Source organism: Euprymna scolopes, chromosome 25 (assembly GCF_053919585.1).
Source record: "Euprymna scolopes isolate OS-2025 chromosome 25, ASM5391958v1, whole genome shotgun sequence".
NCBI classification, from domain to species: Eukaryota; Metazoa; Mollusca; class Cephalopoda; order Sepiida; family Sepiolidae; genus Euprymna; species Euprymna scolopes.
The window spans coordinates 94,612,187-94,638,687 of NC_136506.1; the positions used below are offsets into that span (position 1 = coordinate 94,612,187).

At 31.2% G+C, this 26,501-nt stretch overlaps 1 protein-coding gene across 1 annotated transcript in view; it reads right to left on the reverse strand.

Moving 5' to 3' along the window:
- The window catches only part of LOC145247524 (transmembrane protein 41A-B-like), a 57,592-nt gene extending 35,560 nt beyond the window's left edge, over window positions 1-22,032 (reverse strand). Inside the window, exons 1-3 of the mRNA XM_080109347.1 lie at window positions 21,840-22,032; window positions 12,581-12,718; window positions 8,498-8,651 (exon numbers count right to left, since the gene is read on the reverse strand). Coding sequence (XP_079965473.1) covers window positions 8,498-8,651; window positions 12,581-12,690 — 264 coding nt within the window. The 5' untranslated portion in view covers window positions 12,691-12,718; window positions 21,840-22,032. The remainder of the gene's footprint in view (window positions 1-8,497; window positions 8,652-12,580; window positions 12,719-21,839) is intronic.
- Window positions 22,033-26,501: the final 4,469 nt, after the last annotated feature.

Consider the following 26,501-nt stretch of genomic DNA (forward strand, 5'->3'; position numbering starts at 1 on the left):
ATTTTGATGATTTAACAATTTATTTGACCATATTTTCATGATTTAACAATTTATTTGACCATATTTTCATGATTTAACAATTTATTTGACCATATTTCGATGATTTAACAATTTATTTGACCATATTTTCATGATTTAACAATTTATTTGACCATATTTTGATGATTTAACAATTTATTAGACCATATTTTGATGATTTAACAATTTATTTGACCATATTTTGATGATTTAACAATTTATTTGACCATATTTTCATGATTTAACAATTTATTTGACCATATTTCGATGATTTAACAATTTATTTGACCATATTTTCATGATTTAACAATTTATTTGACCATATTTTGATGATTTAACAATTTATTTGACCATATTTTCATGATTTAACAATTTATTTGACCATATTTCGATGATTTAACAATTTATTTGACCATATTTTCATGATTTAACAATTTATTAGACCATATTTTGATGATTTAACAATTTATTTGACCATATTTTCATGATTTAACAATTTATTTGACCATATTTCGATGATTTTACAATTTATTTGACCATATTTTCATGATTTAACAATTTATTTGACCATATTTTGATGATTTAACAATTTATTAGACCATATTTTCATGATTTAACAATTTATTTGACCATATTTTCATGATTTAACAATTTATTTGACCATATTTTCATGATTTAACAATTTATTTGACCATATTTTGATGATTTAACAATTTATTTGACCATATTTTGATGATTTAACAATTTATTTGACCATATTTTGATGATTTAACAATTTATTAGACCATATTTTCATGATTTAACAATTTATTTGACCATATTTTGATGATTTAACAATTTATTAGACCATATTTTTATGATTTAACAATTTATTTGACCATATTTTCATGATTTAACAATTTATTTGACCATATTTCGATGATTTAACAATTTATTTGACCATATTTTCATGATTTAACAATTTATTTGACCATATTTTGATGATTTAACAATTTATTTGACCATATTTTCATGATTTAACAATTTATTTGACCATATTTCGATGATTTAACAATTTATTTGACCATATTTTCATGATTTAACAATTTATTAGACCATATTTTGATGATTTAACAATTTATTTGACCATATTTTCATGATTTAACAATTTATTTGACCATATTTCGATGATTTTACAATTTATTTGACCATATTTTGATGATTTAACAATTTATTTGACCATATTTTGATGATTTAACAATTTATTAGACCATATTTTCATGATTTAACAATTTATTTGACCATATTTTGATGATTTAACAATTTATTTGACCATATTTTCATGATTTAACAATTTATTTGACCATATTTCGATGATTTAACAATTTATTTGACCATATTTTCATGATTTAACAATTTATTAGACCATATTTTGATGATTTAACAATTTATTTGACCATATTTTCATGATTTAACAATTTATTTGACCATATTTCGATGATTTTACAATTTATTTGACCATATTTTGATGATTTAACAATTTATTTGACCATATTTTGATGATTTAACAATTTATTTGACCATATTTTCATGATTTAACAATTTATTAGACCATATTTTGATGATTTAACAATTTATTTGACCATATTTTCATGATTTAACAATTTATTTGACCATATTTCGATGATTTTACAATTTATTTGACCATATTTTCATGATTTAACAATTTATTTGACCATATTTTGATGATTTAACAATTTATTTGACCATATTTTGATGATTTAACAATTTATTTGACCATATTTTCATGATTTAACAATTTATTTGACCATATTTTCATGATTTAACAATTTATTTGACCATATTTTCATGATTTAACAATTTATTTGACCATATTTTCATGATTTAACAATTTATTTGACCATATTTTGATGATTTAACAATTTATTTGACCATATTTTCATGATTTAACAATTTATTTGACCATATTTTCATGATTTAACAATTTATTAGACCATATTTTCATGATTTAACAATTTATTTGACCATATTTTCATGATTTAACAATTTATTTGACCATATTTCGATGATTTTACAATTTATTTGACCATATTTTCATGATTTAACAATTTATTTGACCATATTTTGATGATTTAACAATTTATTAGACCATATTTTCATGATTTAACAATTTATTTGACCATATTTTCATGATTTAACAATTTATTTGACCATATTTCGATGATTTAACAATTTATTTGACCATATTTTCATGATTTAACAATTTATTTGACCATATTTCGATGATTTTACAATTTATTTGACCATATTTTCATGATTTAACAATTTATTTGACCATATTTTGATGATTTAACAATTTATTTGACCATATTTTGATGATTTAACAATTTATTTGACCATATTTTCATGATTTAACAATTTATTTGACCATATTTTGATGATTTAACAATTTATTTGACCATATTTTGATGATTTAACAATTTATTTGACCATATTTTGATGATTTAACAATTTATTTGACCATATTTTGATGATTTAACAATTTATTTGACCATATTTTCATGATTTAACAATTTATTTGACCATATTTTGATGATTTAACAATTTATTTGACCATATTTTGATGATTTAACAATTTATTTGACCATATTTTCATGATTTAACAATTTATTTGACCATATTTTGATGATTTAACAATTTATTTGACCATATTTTGATGATTTAACAATTTATTTGACCATATTTTCATGATTTAACAATTTATTTGACCATATTTTGATGATTTAACAATTTATTTGACCATATTTTGATGATTTAACAATTTATTTGACCATATTTTCATGATTTAACAATTTATTTGACCATATTTTCATGATTTAACAATTTATTAGACCATATTTTGATGATTTAACAATTTATTTGACCATATTTTCATGATTTAACAATTTATTTGACCATATTTCGATGATTTTACAATTTATTTGACCATATTTTCATGATTTAACAATTTATTTGACCATATTTTGATGATTTAACAATTTATTAGACCATATTTTCATGATTTAACAATTTATTTGACCATATTTTCATGATTTAACAATTTATTTGACCATATTTTGATGATTTAACAATTTATTTGACCATATTTTGATGATTTAACAATTTATTTGACCATATTTTGATGATTTAACAATTTATTTGACCATATTTTGATGATTTAACAATTTATTAGACCATATTTTCATGATTTAACAATTTATTTGACCATATTTTCATGATTTAACAATTTATTAGACCATATTTTGATGATTTAACAATTTATTTGACCATATTTTCATGATTTAACAATTTATTTGACCATATTATGATGATTTAACAATTTATTTGACCATATTTTCATGATTTAACAATTTATTTGACCATATTTTCATGATTTAACAATTTATTTGACCATATTTTCATGATTTAACAATTTATTTGACCATATTTCGATGATTTAACAATTTATTTGACCATATTTTCATGATTTAACAATTTATTTGACCATATTTTCATGATTTAACAATTTATTTGACCATATTTTCATGATTTAACAATTTATTTGACCATATTTCGATGATTTTACAATTTATTTGACCATATTTTGATGATTTAACAATTTATTTGACCATATTTTGATGATTTAACAATTTATTAGACCATATTTTCATGATTTAACAATTTATTTGACCATATTTTCATGATTTAACAATTTATTTGACCATATTTTCATGATTTAACAATTTATTTGACCATATTTTGATGATTTAACAATTTATTTGACCATATTTTGATGATTTAACAATTTATTTGACCATATTTTGATGATTTAACAATTTATTAGACCATATTTTGATGATTTAACAATTTATTTGACCATATTTTGATGATTTAACAATTTATTAGACCATATTTTGATGATTTAACAATTTATTTGACCATATTTTGATGATTTAACAATTTATTTGACCATATTTTGATGATTTAACAATTTATTTGACCATATTTTCATGATTTAACAATTTATTTGACCATATTTTCATGATTTAACAATTTATTAGACCATATTTTGATGATTTAACAATTTATTTGACCATATTTTCATGATTTAACAATTTATTTGACCATATTTTCATGATTTAACAATTTATTTGACCATATTTTCATGATTTAACAATTTATTTGACCATATTTTCATGATTTAACAATTTATTTGACCATATTTTGATGATTTAACAATTTATTTGACCATATTTTCATGATTTAACAATTTATTTGACCATATTTTCATGATTTAACAATTTATTTGACCATATTTCGATGATTTAACAATTTATTTGACCATATTTTGATAATTTAACAATTTATTTGACAATATTTTCATGATTTAACAATTTATTTGACCTTTTTTCAATGATTTAAGAATAAATTGAAAGCACTAGGGATCTTTCAAATTTTACGGATCCTTGTAGGTATTCTCCTTATGTTACTGGTACACAAATGAAAAGGGACACTTAAGACCGGGACACTAATTACCTAGACCCAAAGAATTAATTTAATGATGTTTCTGGAACACATTATCGCAAGACTGCTTCCTTGCTAGCTACCACATGATCATCTTCAAATCCAATGTCACAACAAATACTTGTCATAAACCGTCATCATAATCAAATTTTATTAAATTCATTCGTTTTCAATCCTTTCATAATATTCTTTATTACCCAACTGACAATCACTTAAACCCTTATTCTTCTTCTTATTGGACTTGATAAGTGGTAAATCAGTAGTAAAAAAAAAATGTCACGCAAGTTACAATCTTTTGATTTGCTCCTTTTTTTTTTTTTTTTGCATCAAAATTTTCCCCAGACAATTTAGATATTCACACCTTTAACATTGCTAATGAAAGTGATACAATTAACAGGATTATCAGTTATCTCCCTTGGATAATGGTGGAGACTCAGTATTAGAAAAGAAAAAAAAAAGTTATATATGTCACTACATATATGGATTGATTTTTTTTCCTCCCCAGATAATTCACAGAAAGAACAGCTGTCAAAATTGCTAATGAAAGTGATACAAAACTAATAGGACTTATCTCCCTTGAACCATTCTGATTTTAAGTTATCTCCCTTGAATAATTTCTGTATATTTCAGATTTGGTTTAACGAGAGTAGAGCTTTTGTTCCTGAATTTTTTTTAGATGAGGATTGATTATTCGTATTATTTGGTTTCTTCGGACTATTGTTCTAAGCAACTCAGAAAGAACCTGTGGCGTAATGGATAAAATACTTGATAAAATTCAGTTGTAAAGTTACTCTTTTCTGGAGATTAAAGATTCAATCCTCAGTGCAGGCAACATTCAAAATACAATTGCAAATTAATTAAGCATGGCTGACAAATGAAAATTTCATTTCAAAGTGAACGTGACAGACCAGTGAGAATGCTATTTTAAAAATAAGCATGATAGACCAAAGAAAATACTATTACAAACATAACGTAACAGACAAATGAAAGTAGAACACAGCGTGACAGACAAACGAAAATACTATTCCATAGAGCGTTACAGACGAATGAAAATGTTATTGTAAACATGGCGTGAGAGACTAATGAAAATACTATTTTATCCTTAAGCCTAAGAAATAACAAACAAAAATACGATTTCGAACTTAAGTGTGACTATCTCTATACTTAACCTCAAAATATATTACTATTTAATATAGAATTCAATATGAACGTCATATACACTCTGTATAAAATTAAGGCAATTCGAAAGCTTAGCTCATTGTTCTAAGAGAGGTAACTATTTTACTAAGTATTGTAAGAACAAATGATTTTTTTTCAACTATTTTATCTAATGTAACAAGGTTTTTTAACAGTAATGACAAAAAAAAAGTAAATTGCAACGATATTGTAATTTTTCTTAAACAAAACATACGAGTAATTGTGAGAAAAATTATATTTGTTAACTATTTTTGTAAAATAGAGTTACCTCCATTAGAACAAGGAGTCAAGCTTTTGCCAAAATTAAAAATAAATAAATAAAACGTTAACAAACTCAAGGGAAATCACTTTTGACAAAATCACTGCCTCTGAACAATATTCATTTTTTTCTTAAATGGAATCTACTTGGTGTTCGGATGAACTTATTAACAAAATAAAAAGAAATCGTTTCAGATTGGCGTTTTTTTTTTGTTATAAAATTAAAAAAAAAAAAAAATAGTTCTTTGATATGACAGAGGCGCGTGATACAAGGTTTTCTTTGCTTTAGGAGCAAAAACTGTCTATAACTACTAAATGTATATTTAAGCTATAGTTCAAGCCAGAAATTACTTTCGAAGAATTACAACATAAAGAGTTTGCTACACTTTGCTTTTAGCCAGTTGTTGCTGGTTAAAAACAAAGTGTAGTATCTGTTCTAATACTACATTTCATCTTTTCTGTCCTCGATTAGTGAAAGAGAAATCTTTTTAGACAGGTATTTTTTTTTTTGTCTTGATCCAGAGTTTTCCTTTTTGGAAAGCTTGATTTCCCCTCATTAAAAATCGAATCTGTGTCTAACTTTACCCTTATGGGGAGGCAAGTAAATAAAAATATAAAGATATTTCTGCCACAAATTGACCTGCATTGCAGATCAACATACCCGTTGATTAAATAGCATATTTGGATTTGGGTTTGCAAAATTCACACAGAATAATATCCTAACAATGCAGCTATAAAAATAATGAATTAATCAAACTGAAAATTATTCTCAGATTCTTCCGACTCCTTTCCTCAAACTGTAAGCATACAATTGGGCGGTTACATGTTTATAATGCATATGAATAACAGACTTGCTGCGAATGAGAGATATTTAAAAAAAAAAAAATCACGAAAGACACTGCAAATGTGTCTGCTCTGCAGTATTTGACCACGCAGAATTTGATTTCCTCTTGGGAAACATTAGTGTCACTTTAGACGAAAACTCACACTGAAAGATGACCCTTCCCCCCTTCCCAAAAAATAAAGTAATGGTTCTAGAAATGTGGTTCTCTGCTAAGTTTTACGAAAAATAATGGTTAACTAGAGAATTAAGCTACTCTTTAGGCCAGTGGTTGTCAACCTTTTTTTGGTTCGCACGCTTCAAGAAATTTCATGCTCTCTCTCCCGGAATTTAGATCTTAAACTTTAAGACATTGTGAATTTATGATTAAATACATGGTCGTATTAAATCTATTCAGCCATGTATTTAATGGCTACTTAATAACAATACTCAACTTTAAAATGAATGAAAAAAAAATACTTTTTGGGGTATCGGAATTGGGGAAAAAATGTACCTATTTCCCGATGCCAAAAACAATTCCTTTGATTTTTTTTTTGATTTTTTTATTTGATTTAAAAAAAAAAAAAAACAATCTTCCATTGCTGGTTGTAAAAATACAATAATATTTACTGATTAAAACGCCCAGTCAAAAACTAAAATCTATGCACATTTAGCATGTGCCTTTACAGTAATCAGGACAAAAACATTTTATAATTAAATATTTAGAGATTTATAAAGAATCAGAATCGGAAAAAATATTGGAATTGTCCCATGACAACAAATAATATTCTTGCTTTAGTAAAAAATAATCTATGTTCTGAAATAACTTACACACTTGTACATATCCACAAATCAGATAAAAGCAACAATTTGGAACTTATATAAACTAGCAGACCACCCTGTATTGCCCAGTTGTAAAATATATTAAAATATATTTTTATTTATGCAGATTTCGTATTTATTATAATAGAACCAATTCTTTATTGATTGTTATATTATACACAATATTTAATTGGGATTTCAAAAGTTCAAAAAAGGTTAAATAAACATTTATGACCTAGGTGTCATTAGCTAGAATCCAAACCAAAAAAAATTTAGCTCTCTCGCGTTATTCGCAACCATTTGAGCTAATGACACATGCATGTCAAAACTTGAAAAAAAGAAAAGAGAAAAAAGAATAAGAGAAAAAAAAGAGAAAAAGAAAAAATAAAGAGAAAAGAGAAAAAAGAGAAAAAAAAAGAAAAAAAAGAGAAAAAAAAGAAAAAAGAGAAAAAAGAGAAAAAAGAGAATAAAGAGAAAAAGAGAATAAAGAGAAAAAGAGAATAAAGAGAAAAAGAGAATAAAGAGAAAAAGAGAATAAAGAAAGAGAAAAAGAGAATAAAGAAAGAGAAAAAGAGAATAAAGAAAGAGAAAAAGAGAATAAAGAAAGAGAAAAAGGAGAAAGAGAAAAAAGAGAAAGAGAAAAAAAGAAAAGAGAATAAAGAAAGAGAAAAAAGAAAAAGAAAGAAAGAAAAGAGAAAGAAAGAAAAGAGAAAGAAAGAAAAGAGAAAAAGAGAAAAAGAGAAAAGAGAAAAGAAAAACAGAAAGAAAGAATAAAAAGAAAGAGAAAATAGACAAAAAAAAAAAAAAGGTATGCCTTACCAAAAAGACGGATCCAGGAATGGCAAAAGTCTGTTTATAGAGATAAGCACTGCAGAAAAGAATGACTATGTAGCTGATATGGTCTGATTTGTACAGCGTGAGAGTGTTGACCAGAGAGTGTAGATCTTCCAGACTGGACGGAAATTTTAAAGGACTGAAAAAAGTTTTTAAAAATGAAAATAATGAAAATTATTTTAGTTTCAAAGTTTTATTTATCTATCTATATATCTATAAAAGTGAAATTGTCTGTGTGTGTGTCTGTGTGTGTGTGCGTGTGTGTACATTCCCTACCAAATAACTGTCAATTTTCAGTCTACAGACTCGAGATTTGACATAAGGGGCATTGAGATTTGGGAAAATCATTTTAATCGGTTTTCGAACAGAAATGTGGCTGTCAAAGGGTCAAAGTTCAATGATTTCACCATTGAAAACTCTACCAAACTCCTCTGCCAATTTTGGGTCTAAACACTTGAAATTTTAGATGTAGGTTAATTGATGTAGATGTAGGTTAATTGGCCATGGATCAAACTTTAACTTGATCTGAGCCCAAAACAATAAATGTTAAGGGGTCAAAGTTTTAAAAAATTTGACCGCTCAGCCAAGTTTTGGTTTAAACATTTGAAATCTTAGATAAAGTGTATTCAGACATAAGGCAAGCTTTTTAATTAGTTTTTGACCAAAAATGTGGTTACTAACGCGGTCAAAGTTCAATAGATTTGACCTTTGCCGTCTCTAGCAAACTATTCAGCAAATTTTGGGTCTAAACATTTGAAATTTTTACATAAAAGGTTTCCAGATATGCAGCAAGCTTTTTAATCAGTTTTTGGGTGAAAATTTGGCTGCGAAGAGGTCGAAGTTGAAAGAGTTGATCTTTGCAGACTCTACCAAGCTCCTGCCGTGGTTTTAGATGTGATGTAGATGAGGGGAGAATCCAACTCAACCTAACCAGGATGAATGCTCTTGCAACAGCAAATCACATGGACCATTTAAAAATATTAATATCTTATAATATGCAAATGTGCATAATTTTCTAAATCTAACATAAAATTATCTTGTGGGATTTTCACTGTCACACCTAAATAGCATTTAAGTTGACAAATCAAACTTTTCTTCTGACTAACCAATTTTCATTAGTTATTGTCAGACAGTATTATTGGCATTATAATAATGCACTAAGGCACATCAGCAGGCAAAATGCTCTTTAGCTTTAGAGGGCTACCACCTCACTTCTTTATTATTAGAGCAAAATTGGGTACTTGTACAGTTTAGTCAAGACATTCAAAAATGAAAATATTAAAAAAAAAAAAGGTTATATTGCACGTATCCGTTTTGGACTGAAGATCTCAGGAAAAAAATTTCATTTAATTTGATGGAGTAGTTTTTTTTTATTTACAGCAGAAAAACACGTTCTTATGAGAGCTCGTTGAAGTTAGCCATTATGAAATTTGCTGAACACGCCACGGGAAGATAACTCCATGTAAAGCGCCGATACTCCCTCCCCATCTTTAATTCTAGCTTTTCTTCCTAAAAACGAACCTTTTCCTCGGTATAACAATTTTTTTTTTGTTTTTTTTACAGCGAAAAAACAAACTACTTGATGCATAAGACCCAACAAGTCTACCCCCCCTCCAACCCCTAACTTGTTTTTACAAGTGAAATCAATAATTTAAATTAACATTTGCATCCAATAAAAATAAATGAAAATCCCAAAATTGACAACTTACATTCAAGTGGCTATATGCTTTGTAAGGGGTGAACATGCGTATAAAAAAAAAATTTTTTTAAAGTTTTTTTTATAGCAAAACTCAATTTTCACTAATTTTCTTTGAAAACTATTTTCATAAATAATTATCGTTTACCTTAACTTTGTGTTTATGTACCTGCATCAAAATGTAGCGAGAATCTACCTTCACATTCTGACATCTAGTTTTGATGAAAAACTTTTAATTTCTCTGGAAGTCTCCACTTCTTTCACTTTTAACCATTTCTTCGCATATCCAGACACGTAAATAATTTTTCTTTTGATTCATGATCACATGACCCTTAACAGTTGAATATGGAGCCATGGTAAGCTGCACCAACTCGTTTTGTCTTTGTACGGATTATCGCAAGGTAAATAAGTTCATTAAATTAGATATGGAACCAATCGAAAGAATGAACAACCATATTTATAACAAGAAATGCCAGATATGTTATGAAAAGCGACATCCTGAATGATTAATCTATTAACCGACAGTGAAAAAGGAAATGTTGCAACGAAATTAACTCCTCAATTCTTTGTAGACAAGTGGCATATACAAAAGTCCGTAAGTCTCGTTCACAAATGAAGACTCAAAAAAAAAAAAAAAAAAGCATTTTTATCGCTTACTTTATTTTATGTTATAATGTTGATGCTGTTCGCTTTTTACACACTTGTATTTAATGTACCCTTTTCTAGGAGCGGAAAAACTGAGGCTGTTCTTGCTACAGAGTTATAAAGTCTGCTCTGTTTTTTATTTGGCTGATAACATCCTTTTTTTTTCTTCCATATCAGTACATAACTTTAGGGTTTTTCAGCCAATTTGGCATCAAATGGTTGCTTCATCATTATAGTCAAAGATTTTATATTTTTAAAATTAATTCAGTAAAGGAAGATTTTTTTTTTTTTTTAATAAAATTGAAACAAATTATTAAAAGAAAAAGATTTATTTTGATTAAAAAAAAGAACTTAAAAATAATCGTGTTTATCTCTATATAAATAAAATGAACTCATTTTTTTCCCGTCTGATTTTGACATTAATAGGATTAAAAATCAAGATATTTCATGCAAATATAATATGCACAAACGGCAGAACAATATCTGAGCTGTGTTATAGGCTTATTATTTCTCAAATTCCTCGATAATCTTAGATTTCTATACTTTTTCTGCTGAGAAGTCACGGCCAAAATCGGTTAAGATCAATGGAAGTGGTAAAATATTTCCTCTCTAAAAAATTCCTCCTCCCCCTGCCACCACTTAACACCGTTTGGGGATCGTTCACAAGGAACAGTTGAGAAGAGAACACCGGTTTGGTTTCGTAGTTCTTTCATGTGAAGTTATTTAAAATCACTAAACTAAGCTGCAGTGCTCTGTGGCGTAGTGGTTAGTGTGCTGGACAATTTACATTATATTTTCACGTTCGCGCCGACCTACCGTAGTCGTTTTTTTTTTGTTTTTTTTTCCTAAACAACTGGAATGGACTTTTCTTGGTGGCCGAACTGTTAACGTTGCAGATGTTTTTTTTTTTTTGTTTTTTTTTCACACTTTATTTTCCTACTTTTACTCATGACTCCGGGTTTGATCCTTCCTACTTACCTACCATAACATTTTTTAAAACTCCACCCCCGTCCCGGAAACAAATACTCGGACAACGCCGGGTACCCCTGCTAGTTTAAAATAACATAAAAACAAACAACACTCAGTCGAGATTATATTTTCATATTGTTTTTCTTAATGAAAAACAACTTTAAAATATTTTAAAGTTTTAATCCTTAAAAAATTAATTAGAAAATAACTAGCCTGGGTGCCTGGCATTGCCCAGATGTTTGGAAGTGGTAGTAGGCATTCGGGCTCGAACCCATACTGCGAAGGAGGAAAACAATGTGAGAAAACAAAACATAACATCTTTGCCGTTGCACCTATCACCAAACCGGAAGTGGCGAAGGTTTAAATTAAGGCTAGTCAATTGAAAAGAGGAGATGACTTTCGAAAATATCAGTGAAAAAAAAAAAAAAAAAAAAAAAAAAATCTTCATTTATGCGGGTTCAGGGCCATGCTTTTTTTATATCAGAGTTACAAAGGAGATACTCCACCTGAAACAGAAAAGGAATTAGCTCCCCTTAATTGTGTTCTATCACTGTAACAGCTATGTAAGTACAAAAAAAAAAAAAAAAAAGAAAAGAAAAGAAAAGAAAAAAAAAAAGAAAAGAAAAAAAAAAGAAAAGAAAAAAAAAGAAAAGAAACAAAAAAAAAGAAAAGAAACAAAAAAAAAAAGAAAAGAAACAAAAAAAAAATGAAAAAAAAAATAAAAAAATAATAAATAAAAAAAACAACAGAAAACTTACCTTGCAGCTGCATTGTCGAGAGTCGGAGCAGTTACAGATAAATGGTAGAGCCAGCCCGTCGCCAACCCAAAGATGACAAGAATCCATATCCAATGCGGATCCGAAGGCATCTTTTAAGATATGGAAGAGAAAAACTCTCTGGAACAAAAAAATAAAGTTAGAAGATGGATTATTACAAAAGCCTCTTTTTACTTGTCTCTCCACGAAAGCAGAGTTAGACACAAGGTCAGTTATTAATGAGAAGAAAATCCATCTCCCTCAAAAGGGTACTCTCACTTGAAAGAAAACTAAAAATTACTTCATTCTTTTATAAGTTGGTTGGTTGGCTGGTTTCGTTTTACAGCATATTAACCCTTTTGGGTTCCTATTTATTTTGCGTCCGCACGATGGCAGAGTTAGACACCAGGGTCGTTTTTAATGTGGAGAAAAAGAACAAAAATTGCCTCAGTCATGAAGGATTTTTCCTCCACTAACTGTTAACAAAAAATTGAAGTGCCACATCAGAACTGATGCTGTTAAGTTCTGAGCCATTATGTTGAACAAAGATGGCAGTAGTAAATCAAATCGGCGAGAATCAATGCAGTCACGATTTCGAGTGTTGAGTAATTCTTAGTAACAAATATGGTGGCAAAGAATTAATGCAGTCACGATTCAGTCGTTTCAAGACAGAGGTTGACAGCGAACTGAATTGAATCCAAAATTCGATATTTTTTATAATAAATTTGAAGGCTTCTGATTGATTGGTTGTACAAACCAAAAGTTATAAGATTGTCGGAATCATTGGGGTCATACCCTTAACAGTAATCAAAAGCATTTTAACAGATGCTACACTTTGATCATGGCCCGAAGGCCAAAAAAAAATCTCTTATGGGAAACTCAAAAAGGGTTGGTATGCCGTAAAATAAAAACCGAATCCAGTAATTTTGAAAAAAAAAAAATGTTTTATGCTTCAAGTTCTTTGTATCGTTAAATATTTATTCATGAATTTTAGTTTGGTTGTTTTGTTTTATGGCATATCAGCATGTTTTTTTAGTCATTTAATGCCGAATCCAATAATTTGGGAAAAAGTTTTTATGCTTCCAGTTTTTCATATCTTTAAATATTTATTTATAGTGTTTAGTTTGGTTGTTTTGTAAAAAGAAAGTTTTTTGTTTTTTACTATGCAGAACATGATTGAGTTTTGCAAATGAAAAAAAAAACATCAATGTTTGGTGCATTTTTGATCAGGAAACCATTATCTTCAGACAGCCCGATCTGGTAGCAACAGATGCCCTAACAAGTATTACCACTCTGGGCCAAAGTGGACCTGGAGGTAATGGTAACTAAGGAGCAACCCCATATTTCCAACAGCCTCTTAATATACTTGCAACTGGGAACTTCTTATGAATTTCATATTCCCCTGGACATTTCCTCCTTTGGAAGAAACCAGTTCAACCCACCTAGGGTGAATGACACTGGCATGCATGCAAAATGGGGTCTTACCACTTGATGTCTTTTAAGGTCATTCCCATTATCTCATCCTTGAAAGACAGATACAGATACTACACTTTGAAATATTTATTCTACATCACTTGATCAGTACGGTTACTTACCAGATTATGAAGTAAAATTGTAGCAAGATCCGCTCAGGTACTTCGATGAGATATATTTTGTGGGATATATCAAAAGAAAAACAATTTTCGTCTACAAAACAACCAAACCAAACACTGTGAATAAATATTTGAAGATATAAAAAAATACTTGAAGCATAAAAACTTTTTCCAAAACGATTTCACTCGAAAATGGTTAATATATGCCGTAAAACAAAACAACCAAATTTGGGGATGTGCATAAAAAAGCAGACAAAAATGTCGGCATGTTGAAATGAACATTTTGCATTTCAATTTGTCAACATATTTCTGAATGCGTTATTCATCCATCCAAACAAAGATTTTATTCATTATAAATCATCCTTACTGCATGATTACTATTTCCTGTTAATTTCAGGGTTATGTGATGAGTAGTTTAAGTGTTTATCAGTTAAATATTTACACGCACACACACACACACACACACACACATCTATTGTTTTATTTATATAGATATACGAGTACATCCAAGTTCTTCCTCCCCACAAGAATATGATTGGCTGATTAAGCTATAAATACCGACTGGTAAAATCCACCTAAGACAGATGTTAAAAAGGAAGGTAAGCTTCAAGCTAGGAACACCAGCTTCAACTACGGCACTCGTGCAGTAGAGCGACTTACCAGATTTATTACTCAAGCTTGTAGCAAGATCTGCTCAGCTACTTCAAACGATATATCCCATTTGCAGCATACATATTATATTTCTAAATTTTTGAGATAAGGATTAATTATTTGTATTATTTGAATTCTTCAGACTACTGCTGTCATCTTCAGTGTTATTTTCATAACGTTTCAGTCGATGTAACCTCCGACCTTCTCCAGGTATATCTTGCCGAACACACAAATCTGCACGGAATTTTGAGCATCCCCCTTTATTCAATCCAAGGGGGTAGTAGGCTCTTGTTTCATCAGCCAAATCTCAGTGGAGATGACACTCAAAAATACAATCACAAATTAGAACTTTTATCGAAACATGGCTGATGGAATGAGCTGTTAACCTCGCGGATTAAATAAAGGGTTCCGTTCGAAATTCCGTGCAGATTCCCTAGTTTCATAGGAAGATTCCAAGTTGAACAAGATAGCCATGAAGAAGATCGGAGTTTACATTGATTAAAATATTGTGAAAATAACATCCAAATAATACAGAGATCAGTTTATAGTAAGAATCTAGCCCCCACCCCCAAAAGGGGGGGGGGGCATTCTGGACGAATACCAAAAATTTCCATGATTGGCCTAATTAGTATTCTAGGTACAGAGGTAGGTACTTATTTGCTTCCCCACATAAGCAAAATATGACACAAGGTCAGTTTTTATGTGGGGTGAAGGGGAAGGCGGGGAAGGGGAGGTATATATAGCGTTGCCCCTACATGTACCAACAACCAATTGCCACAAGGGCACTGGTCTCAAAGTGCAGCACCTGGGAACAGATGGTATTTATTTGCTCCCCCACCGAGCAAATTAGGCACAAGGCCGATTTTTAATGTGAGGAGTGAAGGGGAAATGGGGACCAACTCCCCGGAGAGTAGGGGAGCTGGATAGTGACAATTGGTATGAAGGGTTGCCCCTACATTGACCAAGGTCTTATCTGTGGAGTCGCCCCCACATAGGGTCTTTGCTTGCAGTATCTGCCGGAACAGATACTACATTTTCATCTTGACCAAAAGGCCAAAATAACTACTCCTGAGACCTAACAAAAAAATCTTACTTCTTGATCTTGGTTTGAAACTAGAGTTAGTAGCCAGGACATTAGAAATACCAAAGTGAAATGGTTACCTGTTCTGTCTTATGCAATATGGACAAGAACTGGGTAATCAATAAACGCTTTCTAATCATTTTATGTTAAATTTGGTTAAATTTTACCCTTTGCTCCAACGATGTCACTCAAAAAAACACAATCACATTTTACTTTTTCATTGACAGAATGAGGTCAAAGGGTAATATTTTACCGAATTATTTATCACGTACAAATTGACCGATTATTTTTTTTTTTTTTATCTGTAAACGTTTTATATAATCTAAATGAAATATCTATTAGGTTGAGAAGAAAGTTCTGGTGGGATTTTTTATTTTGATTTCAAATCTTTTTTTTTTTTCAATTAAGTTTTCATTATATTACATTTACTTTAAAGAGCGTTTTTCGCTCTAACTAATCGTTTTAAGACAATTATGTCTTCATTTCCGAACGTTGAATACAAGATGGATAAAAGCAAATTTGCACAATCTTCTAATTTCAGTTCAACTTCAAGCTAAGCCAAAAAGCTGCTGAAACAGCTCGCAATATCAACAAAACGTTTGGCTCAGAAATCACTGCTGAACACACAGCACAATGGTGGTTTAAGAAATTTATTGGCGGCAATAAGTATCTTGGAGATAATGAGCATAGTGATCAGTCATTGGATGTTGGCAACGATCAATTAAGAGCCTTAGTCCAAGACAATCCACGCACAACTGTTTGAGAACTTGCTTCTGAATTATGTTATATACTGGGTGGTATTAAGATGACGTATATTATCAATCAAAACACACGCATTAAACACGTAATATAACAAGCAATAGCAGCACAAGATACACCAAGAAAAGGGGGAGGTAAAGAAGGGGAGCGTTGGTTGGTTGTTTTATGGCATATCAACCCTTTTCAGGTTATTTAATGCCGAATCCAAAGATTTTGAAGAAAATTTTTTTAATAGAATATATTTGCTGTTTTCAAGTTGGTTTCTATTTAATCCATAGTTGGGACTCTAACAGGTACTACCACTCCGGGTCAGGGTGGACCTGGGAGCAATGGCAATTAAAGGGTGGCTCCACACTCCCCAAAGCCTGCAAGCTAGGGCCTCACCACTGGATATAGTTTAAGGTCATATCCAGGACCAAGAAGGGGAGGGAGAGAGATGGAAGGACAGACGGTGGAAAATAAAATTTCTACAAAGTGGGTTCTTTATGACAACCAGCGACACTCAGCTCAATGGTTAGATGCCGATGAAGCTCTACAACGCTTCCTGAAGCCAGAGTTACACCAAAAGAAGGTCATGCAGACTGTTTAGTGGTCTGCGACCGGTCTCATTGATTAGTTTTTTGAATGCAGGTGAAACCATAACGACGGAAAAGTAGTGTCAACAAATGGATGAAAGGCATCAGAAACTATGACAACAACACGCAGCATTAGTCAACAGAAAAGGCCCAATTCTCCTCCACGACAATGCCCGACAACACGTTGCTAAGCCGGCCTTACAGAAGTTGAACGAATTGGGCTACAAAACTGCCTCATCCGCCATACTCTCCAGACCTCTCAGCTACTGACTACCACTTTTTCAAGCATCTCAACAACTTTCTGAATGAGAAATGCTTCAGAAACCTAAGTGATATAAAAAACACTGTCAGCAGCTTCATCGCCACCATCGCAACATTTTTACGATACTGACATAAATACACTTGTTTTGCGTCGGCAACAAGTGTGTTGATTCTGATGGTGCTTATTTCGATCAATAAACTTTTGTTTTGAGCCGAGATATGTTCATCTGAATTTAAAAGTTAAAAACCGCAAGAACTTTCTTATCAACCTTGATAAATGAAATGATGCAAAAAGTTTCTTCCATTTATTCAAAGTATATTAAGATCAAAACGGGTTGACCTTATTTAACGCAATGAGGCAACATAATATCTTGACATACTGTATATATACTGCATTGCTCAGTTGTAAAATACGCTTAAATATGATATTTTAATTCATGCAGATTTTGTGTTTTTATTATAGAGCAAGTTCTCTATTGATTATTATATTGTACCCAATATATAGTAATAATTTCCAAAGTTAAAAAAAAAAATGACTTTGGTGCCATCAGCTGGAATTGAAACCAAAACATTTAACGCTCTAGCATTAGTCATTATTTAGTGCTTCAACCTTCATTGTTACCACTTGAGCTATCGCCAAATGAATAAAAAAAAAATGATCAAAATTAAGTGACTTCAAGCTAAAAATGTTTATGTACACATGCTTAGAAGTTAGTCGATTTACTGCTGCCAAACTCAATTTTTTTTTTCAATTTTAATCCCTTAGCAGCTATTTTTACAAGCTAAAAACCAAATCGAGAGTTTTCCTGAGATCCAAATACCCTATATATCAAGTTTCAATCCTGTAAACCAAATATTCAAAAAGAAGCCTGGTAGAGATGTTTCAAACACAGAGAAAAGGTCACTTCATATATATAAATAAATATATCTGTTTCATTCTAAATTCGATGCAATTATACATAATGTAGAAACTATGTATAAAATTATTATTAAGGGAAAATATAAAATCATTAAAGGAATGGTAAATTTGTTCTCTTGGACAACACATAATGGAGATAAAACTACAAAGAGGTATTTTCCAAGATTTTCTTTCATCATTACTGTTCATTATAACCATGATACTTCTTAAAAATATACTAAGAAAGTGTCAAGCCAGATACAAATTTACTAATACAGACAAAAGAATGAACCACCTAAATATATGGATGAGCAGAAACTTTTTGCAAGAAACAGAAAGAAGCTAGAGACACTAATAAACATGGAATGGAATTCGAAAAGTGCGCAGGGGAAAACTGGAAGCAGCTCAAGGCATGAAATTACTCAACCAAGGGGAGATAATAACACTAGGAGAACATGACACCTACAAATATATGAGAGTTCTGGAAGTAGACACCATCAAATTAACAAATAAAAAATTGGAAAAGAATACCTAAGAAAAACAAAACTCCTAGAAACAAAGTTATATAAAAACCTAATCTCTACAATTATATAAATGCAACTTTGTGTGTGTGGGTTCGTCCCTTACAGACTCCAAAACGGCTGAACAGATTTTCTTTAAAATTTACAAAACTTTTGTGTATAAGTCTGGCAGTGATCTTAGTTAAGTTTTATCTCAGAATACCCCCAATAATAACCAATAATCGATAATCAAAACCGTTATTTTAATTTATCTATCATCAGTAAAGCCATTTTTTCCATGTAGTCGCTTAACAGCAATGATAGAACACTGGGCCATGAAAATTCTACTGGAGTAAGTTGATAGAAAAACACTTGGATATGGCTATGAAAAGGACATCTAAAAAGAGAAACTCAACTATTCATAACAGCCACACAAGATAACAGGATTAGAACTAACTATATCTGAACAAGACACAAGAAAACAGCCAATGTAGACTGTTAACAAAAGTACAAAACGATAAACTACATAATAAGTGAATGCAGCAAATTAGCATAAAAAGAATATAAAACATGAGCAGGTGGGGAAGGCAGTACACTGGGAACTATGCAAACAACTGCATCTTGAACACCCAGACAAATGGTACAAGCACAAACCAGTAGCTATACTTACGAAAAACACTCGTCTAGCTAAAAACACTATCAATAATTTCCCCCAACTCTTTATCTGTGCCTAGACATACACGTAAATTCTATGAACAAAGTTTCTTAGAACTGCACCGCTGTGGAACTGTTCCGTTTTCCTGCTTTCCAACTGACTACAATATGGTTGTCTTCAAGTTCAATGTGAACAAATTCTTGATGAGCCATCCCTTTAAGTAATCCAATTTATCAAATTTCCCCTTGACCACTGTATACTTATTAACGCTTATTCCCCCCTGAGGCTTGATAAGTGGCGTCTTCTTTGTAACAAAAAAAAAACAAAAAAAAACATCCAAACAAAATCGGATGTAATATAATGATTAATTGTATACCTTCCAACACCACTTTATAAAACGCTTTTTTTTTTCATTTAATTTTAATTGTGTTTTGTGTGAAAATTGCATAAATAACTCTTTAAAAATTTAGCTAAGTAAATGCCTTCTTTAAAAAAAAAAGGTACTAGTGCACTTATTGATCCGTGCTGAAATAATAACGTTATTATTTAAAAAAGCTATTCTTAACATGGGGAGGGGGAGGATGCATTGTGCCTATTCTGTACTTTAACCTTACAATTGAATAATAATAAAAAAAAAAAACATCATAAAACTTTAAACTTGGAAATACGATTTTAAAAAAAATAGCGCGGATCAGTAAGTGCACTAGCACAAAAAAAAAAAAAAAAAAAAAAAAAAAAAAAAATTATATATATATATATATAGATATATATATATATATATATATATATATAATTAAAAGTTTGATGTTAAAATTATTGCTACAATATTCAAGCTAAATCCTTATTCGCAATTATTCCTGACATGGATTTCTCTAAGTAAACGCATTGCCTTTTTTTGGGGGGGGGGGGTTACTCTACTAACCCTAACACTACTTTAATTTCTAATCTATTGATCTATATGTAACATAGGTACAGGTTTAGGTTTACCCACGCAGTAATACGTAGACATCCGGGACCCACATATTGTGGACTCAGTCGCAAAGGAGACAAAGAATAGGAAAGGGGAAAGAACTTCAACTTCTGTTTCAGGTTTTAAGCGAGCGCGCTTTCGCGTACAAAATGGCCACCCTGTGATAACACATAGAATTACATGGTTTAATATTTGGAAAACTACTTGTTTTTCGTCTAATTTTAATTTTTCGCCAATACTATAGTGTGACAAGGCAGTTTGGTACGCGAGTGCACATTTAACAGCCTTCGTTTATGCTCGCGCGTAGCGTAAACGGAGGCTAGGCTGTGAAATGGAAAAGAGTCCCAGAGTTCAGAGGTTAATACCATGCAAAAGAAATCGGTACTAGTAGTGCAGTGCACTACTAGTGCACTTATTGATTCGTGCTGAAATAACGTTATTTAAAAAGCCATTCTTAACATGGGAAGGGGAGGGTGTTTTGTATCTATTCTGTACTTACACCTTACAATTAAATAATAAAAAAAAAAAAACATATCATAAGACTTTAATTGAACTTGGAAATACGATTTAAAAAATAGCGCGGAACAATAAGTGCGTTAGCACCAAGAAATCAAACAAAAAACTTTTTAGTCAATAAACACACAAAAAATGCCCACCTCTCTCAGGTGGCCAGAAAGTGGGTGCTCATTTTAAGTTAAATTTACATGGAAAAGTAATCTCTTTATATCATGAAAACTATTTTTTTGCGACGGAAACGGTTTGCAGATTCGTTTTTAGCACACCGAAATCTACAAAAAAAATATTTTGTTATATACGAACGTGAGACGGGCATTAAAGTAAAATAATACCGAAAAGTAATTTATTTTGCCTTTGGTAACATTTATTTGTTTTTTGTTCCATTTTTTTTTTTTACCACTTTGTCAAATCTCTGTAGATTCGACAAACAAACCCCATTTTTTTTTTTTTATTAAAGTGTTAGGTGAAAGTACAGAATAGCTACAAAACATCCTCCCTTAACCATGTTAAGAATGGCTTTCTAAATAATAACTTAATTATTTCAGCGCGGTACAATAAGTGCCCAAAAAGGAATAAACCGAAAAACGGAGGTGAAAATATAAATAAATAAATGGTATGTTTGGAACTTGATTTGAATTATTTATTATTCCAAGAACAATACGATCAGGTGTAGTTAAATTTTTACTTTTTGAAAATTTTAATTATTTTCAAATGAAAATTGAAAACACTCCGAACATAAGATTTTTTAAAAAAATTTTATATAACTGAAATTAAGAAACAGTTTTTTGTTGTTGTTGTTTTTACCTGTAATTCGTTTGAATATCTTCCAGCAAAATAAGTTTGGTTCGATATAACGACAAATCCATATATTTGTAGGCAATGGTCATCGATTAGGTTCAAATGATGTTGGACTTCTTTGCGGAATGAACATCGTTGAAAAAGAAAAAGAAAACGCAACAAGAAATTCAGGCGATGCAAGTCACAGGGGAGATAACTCTAAAGGTATTAGACTATTTGACTCTTCTTCTTGAGTCACTTCGACTACGACTACGAGATGACCCACCCAGGTATTATCTTCACCTTTCAAAAGGTGAATGGGTTTATTGTCTATTATCTGTACTGCCCTTCTTTGTAAAGGAGTGTCGACGTGACTGTACAGGTTACTTTAAGGCAAGGGTCTCTAAGCTATGGCCCACGGGCCAGATCCGGCCCACCAAAGTCCGACCCGCGAAGCCAAAGCTCTTATGGAAAACATAAAAATATTCAGGAAAAATTTTTTAAAATGGAAATGTGTTAAAATAGTGTGGTTTTTCTTTCTTTCTTTTTTTCTTTCTTTTTTTTTCCAGAAAATGATTGAAAAGATGAGGTTTTGGGAACTAGTTTCACTAAACAGCAAAGCTAATGAGCAATACAACACAAGCCGAGGTCATTTTTTTTAGCCCGCGTAGCTTTAAAATGTCAGCAATATGCCCCCCCTCACCCTTTCGAAAACTTTGGAAAATCCCTGTTCTAAGGTATTATTGTAAATTAACACCCTCGGGTACCCCCATCGCAAAAAAAAAAAAAAAAAAAAAAAATCCACAGTTTTTCAGGTGATTACGTGTGAATACACTGAAAATATTGTTGAAAAAAAAAATACACAATAATTTTAGAATTTAAAGCTGAGGATAAGTTTCGCTATTGAAATAAAATAAAATCATCCCCCGTTTCTGGGCTATTTTAGCATTTTAGTGCAGTTAACCATTTATTTTTATTTTTTTTTTTTACTATAAGAGATAATTTTTGTTTGAGGGGGGGGCATAGGAGTATCACTTTTTTATGTGAGTTTTACAGTTTTGCCACTTAGAATTGGGGTTAGTAAAAAAAAAAAAATTTAACCGCCCAGGAAAGATAGAAAGACCCGGAAAGAAGGATGCGTTTTTTTATTTTTATTTTTATTTTAAATTACAAGGGGCCACCACATTATTAAGGTGAAAAAAGCCTTTCTTGGACATACAGAAACGCGTGCGCCCATTTTGCCTTTTATATAATAGACTAGCGGGGGTACCCGGCGTTGCCTGGGTGTTTGGAGGTGTGTGTGGTGTTAAATAAAAAAGAACCCCCGGAGAAGGGGGGTAGGATCGAACCCGAAGCCCTGGGGCAAAGTTTGAAAATAAAATCGGCCAGCCAGAATGAGTTAGTGAAAGATGTTTGAATTTATTTAAGTAAGAACCAAATTGACAGGTGCGCGCCTGGAAGTCGTCGAGTGTTACGACGATGACGTCAATGACCAGGTTTGTTTGTTATAAGCGAAGTAAAAAAAAAAAACAACGTTAAAACTTAAGCGGGAAAAAACACAAAAAAAACTAACATAAGGCAAACGAACGATGAAAACAGAAAACGAACACATGAAAAATGGCTTAAATAAGCCTGTTTCGATATTAAAATCAGTGGGTACCCGTATGTTTTGGGGTGTGTGGTCGGGGGTCGATAAGCGAAGTAAAAAAAACAAAAAAAAACAGAAAAACGAACGTTACGTGAAAACTGGCTTTAATAACACTGGTTCAATATTTAAATTTAAAAAATCCAAAAAAAAAAAAAAAAGACATCTCACACCACGATTTGAACCCAAAACGTTTAGATAATGAACCAACACGCTAATCGACTAACCTAACGCAACGTACATGAAATTTGTTCAGTTTTTCAACTATTTAGAGTAAATCCAGGTCATAACGTCATCTGCCGCATGCGTAGAACCGCTTGTCGTCACGAGAAGACCGTTTTTGTTGACCCCCCCCCCCCCCCGATGAAAAAATGAATGTTTTTGGCGAATTTTTCGAGCGAAGGATGGGACTTCGATATGATACTAAGTTTGTGAATTTTCGTTGTGTCTGTCGAAAGTTTTTAGCAGACACACAAACATACACACATACATACATACATTTTCGCTTTTATATATATAGACTAGCCTGGGTGCCCGACGTTGCCCAAGTGTTTGGAGGTGTGTTTTGAGCAAAAAAAAAAAATAAAAATAATAATAAGTTGTAGTAGACAGGAAGGCTCGAACCCATGATGTGAACGTGAAAAAGAAAGTGGAGATTTGTGTAAGGGTGTTGGTAAGGAAAATTGCGAGCGCAAAAAATAAAAAACAAAAAAAAGTAGTAGGCAGGCAGGCAGGCTCGAACCCGTACTGTGAAGGAGGAAAAGAAAGTGAAAAAAAAAAAAACGTGATGTGTTAGCTGTTGCGCCCATCGCCAAACCGGAAGTAACATAGGTTTAAATTAAGGCTAGACATTCGAAAAGAGGGGATGACTTTCGAAAATATTGGGGGGAAAAAAAGCGACCCCCCTTCCTGTAGAAAAGTGCCCAGTTGAGGGTGAAGGAATTAATGTTTTGGGGCAATTTTTCGATATTTGTCGTCCGAAGGGTCGAGCTTCAAAATGATTTCAATCTCATGAAAATCTGTAGCCTCTGTCGGAAGCTTTTGTGAGATATCGTAAGAAAAACTGACATCTGCGTGAGAGAACGGAAAGCAGAAATATAAATATATAAAACATAATAAAAACAAATAAAAAGAAACGAAATTAAATCCAGAATTTTTTCCTTCCAGGTTTTTATTTTATATTACATGCAACCATCTCTTCACTCGGTTCTTGTAAATATATTTGCTAAATCCCTATATAATCTTTGATTATTTTATTTTTCATTTTACTTTCATGTCTATTGTAAAAACAAGTCTTGTTAATTTCTAAATATTTAATACTAGCAGGCCGCCTGGCGTTGCCCGGTCATAAAATACACATAAATATTATATTTTATTTAGTGCAGAATTCTTATTTATTATAAACAGAAATACTGTAGGCATTAATTTGAATGTTAAATTCCTTAAAAAAAAATTAAGTAAAAAAAACGGAAGGGAATGGAGACATGTACATGCAAGTATTATGTTTTTTTTTCTAACCAGTTAACTTCTTGCAAGTAAAACAAAAAGTAGTTGAATTGAGATCGAAACCAAAAATCTAAATAGAGTGAGTCAAGTACAATAACCATTAGGCCAGCTTGACACAAACTTTAAAAAGGTTTTTCAAACCTACTTATTCTTAGCATAAATAATCTGTTATATGAACGATTCACACATGCGCATTTGTAAAACAGTTAGCTAACAGATAAAAATCAGATGACTCCCAAGTGCCCATTTTTTCAATTTTTACCTCTTAGCAGCCTTTTTTCTAGATGAAAACTGATTAAAACGTTTTCCACATGTCTGAATACCCTATATACCAAATTTCAAGTCTGCAGATAAAAAATTCGTTGAGTATATAAGTTGAGAAGTGTCCTCACACACACACATTTTTTTTATTGATATATAGATTGTGTTGATCTGTTTTTTGCGAAGTGTTAGTCTGCCTATTTAAAAAAAATTTTTACTCACACCTTACGGAAAAGTTTTCCCTTTACTTTTGTGTTCAATAATAATTGTATTGGACTTGAGAACTGAATTTTCCTTTATATGTTTTTTTTTTTTTATCTGCATGCTTTTCATTATGAAATCAATCCTCCTTAAACTCAACAAAATGTTTTGTGGTCCTGGATATGACCTTAAACTATATCCAGTGGTGAGGCCCCAGCTTGTGGGCTTTGGGGAGTGTGGAGCCACTCTTTAATTGCTATTGCTCCCAGGTCCACTCTGACCCGGAGTGGTAGTACCTGTTAGGGTCCCACCTGTGGGTTAAATAGAAACCGACTTGAAAATAACAAATATATTCTATTAAAAAAAATTTCTTCAATATCTTTGGATTCGGCATTAATTAACCTGAAAAGGGTTGATATGCCGTAAAACAAAAATAACCAACCAACCAAAATGGTTTTGTAATGGAAGACATACCGAATTCTCTTCCTATATAAGACACCATAAGACAGACTAACATGGTTAGGAGGTAAATGGAGGTCACATAGAAAAATGTCAACAGCAAATGATTTTTTTTTTAAATCTTTTACCATTGAAGATTTTCTTAAGATGAGAAAGGATAATATTTTAGAAATGGGTAAATGTTTAGAATTAGATTCAGGCCGACCATGCGGAAAACACAGTTAATTAACGCAATAATGAAAAATTAGTCAGAGATGATGTGTTCAACGAAGCTGTACTACAGTTTTTGTCAGAATAGTCACCTGAACCTTCTCAAGCTCAGATTGAACTTGAAAAGACCAAAATTAAAGCAAATTTGCAGATAAGAGAGATAGAGTTAGAAATGGAGAAAGTTAGAATTTAAAAAAAGTTTTTAATTACATTTTCACCCCAAACAAGACATATTGCCACTTTGTTGTAGGGGGCTACTATCAGGGACATGGGCATCAGGGGTACTGTGTAGGGAGTTGGGCAGCAAGATGTCGGTTCACGTTGCACTTGAACTTCTGCATGTCAGTACAGTTGGGGAAGCAGGGAATTCCAAAGTTTAGCTGTCCTGGGGAAGAAACTACTGGAGT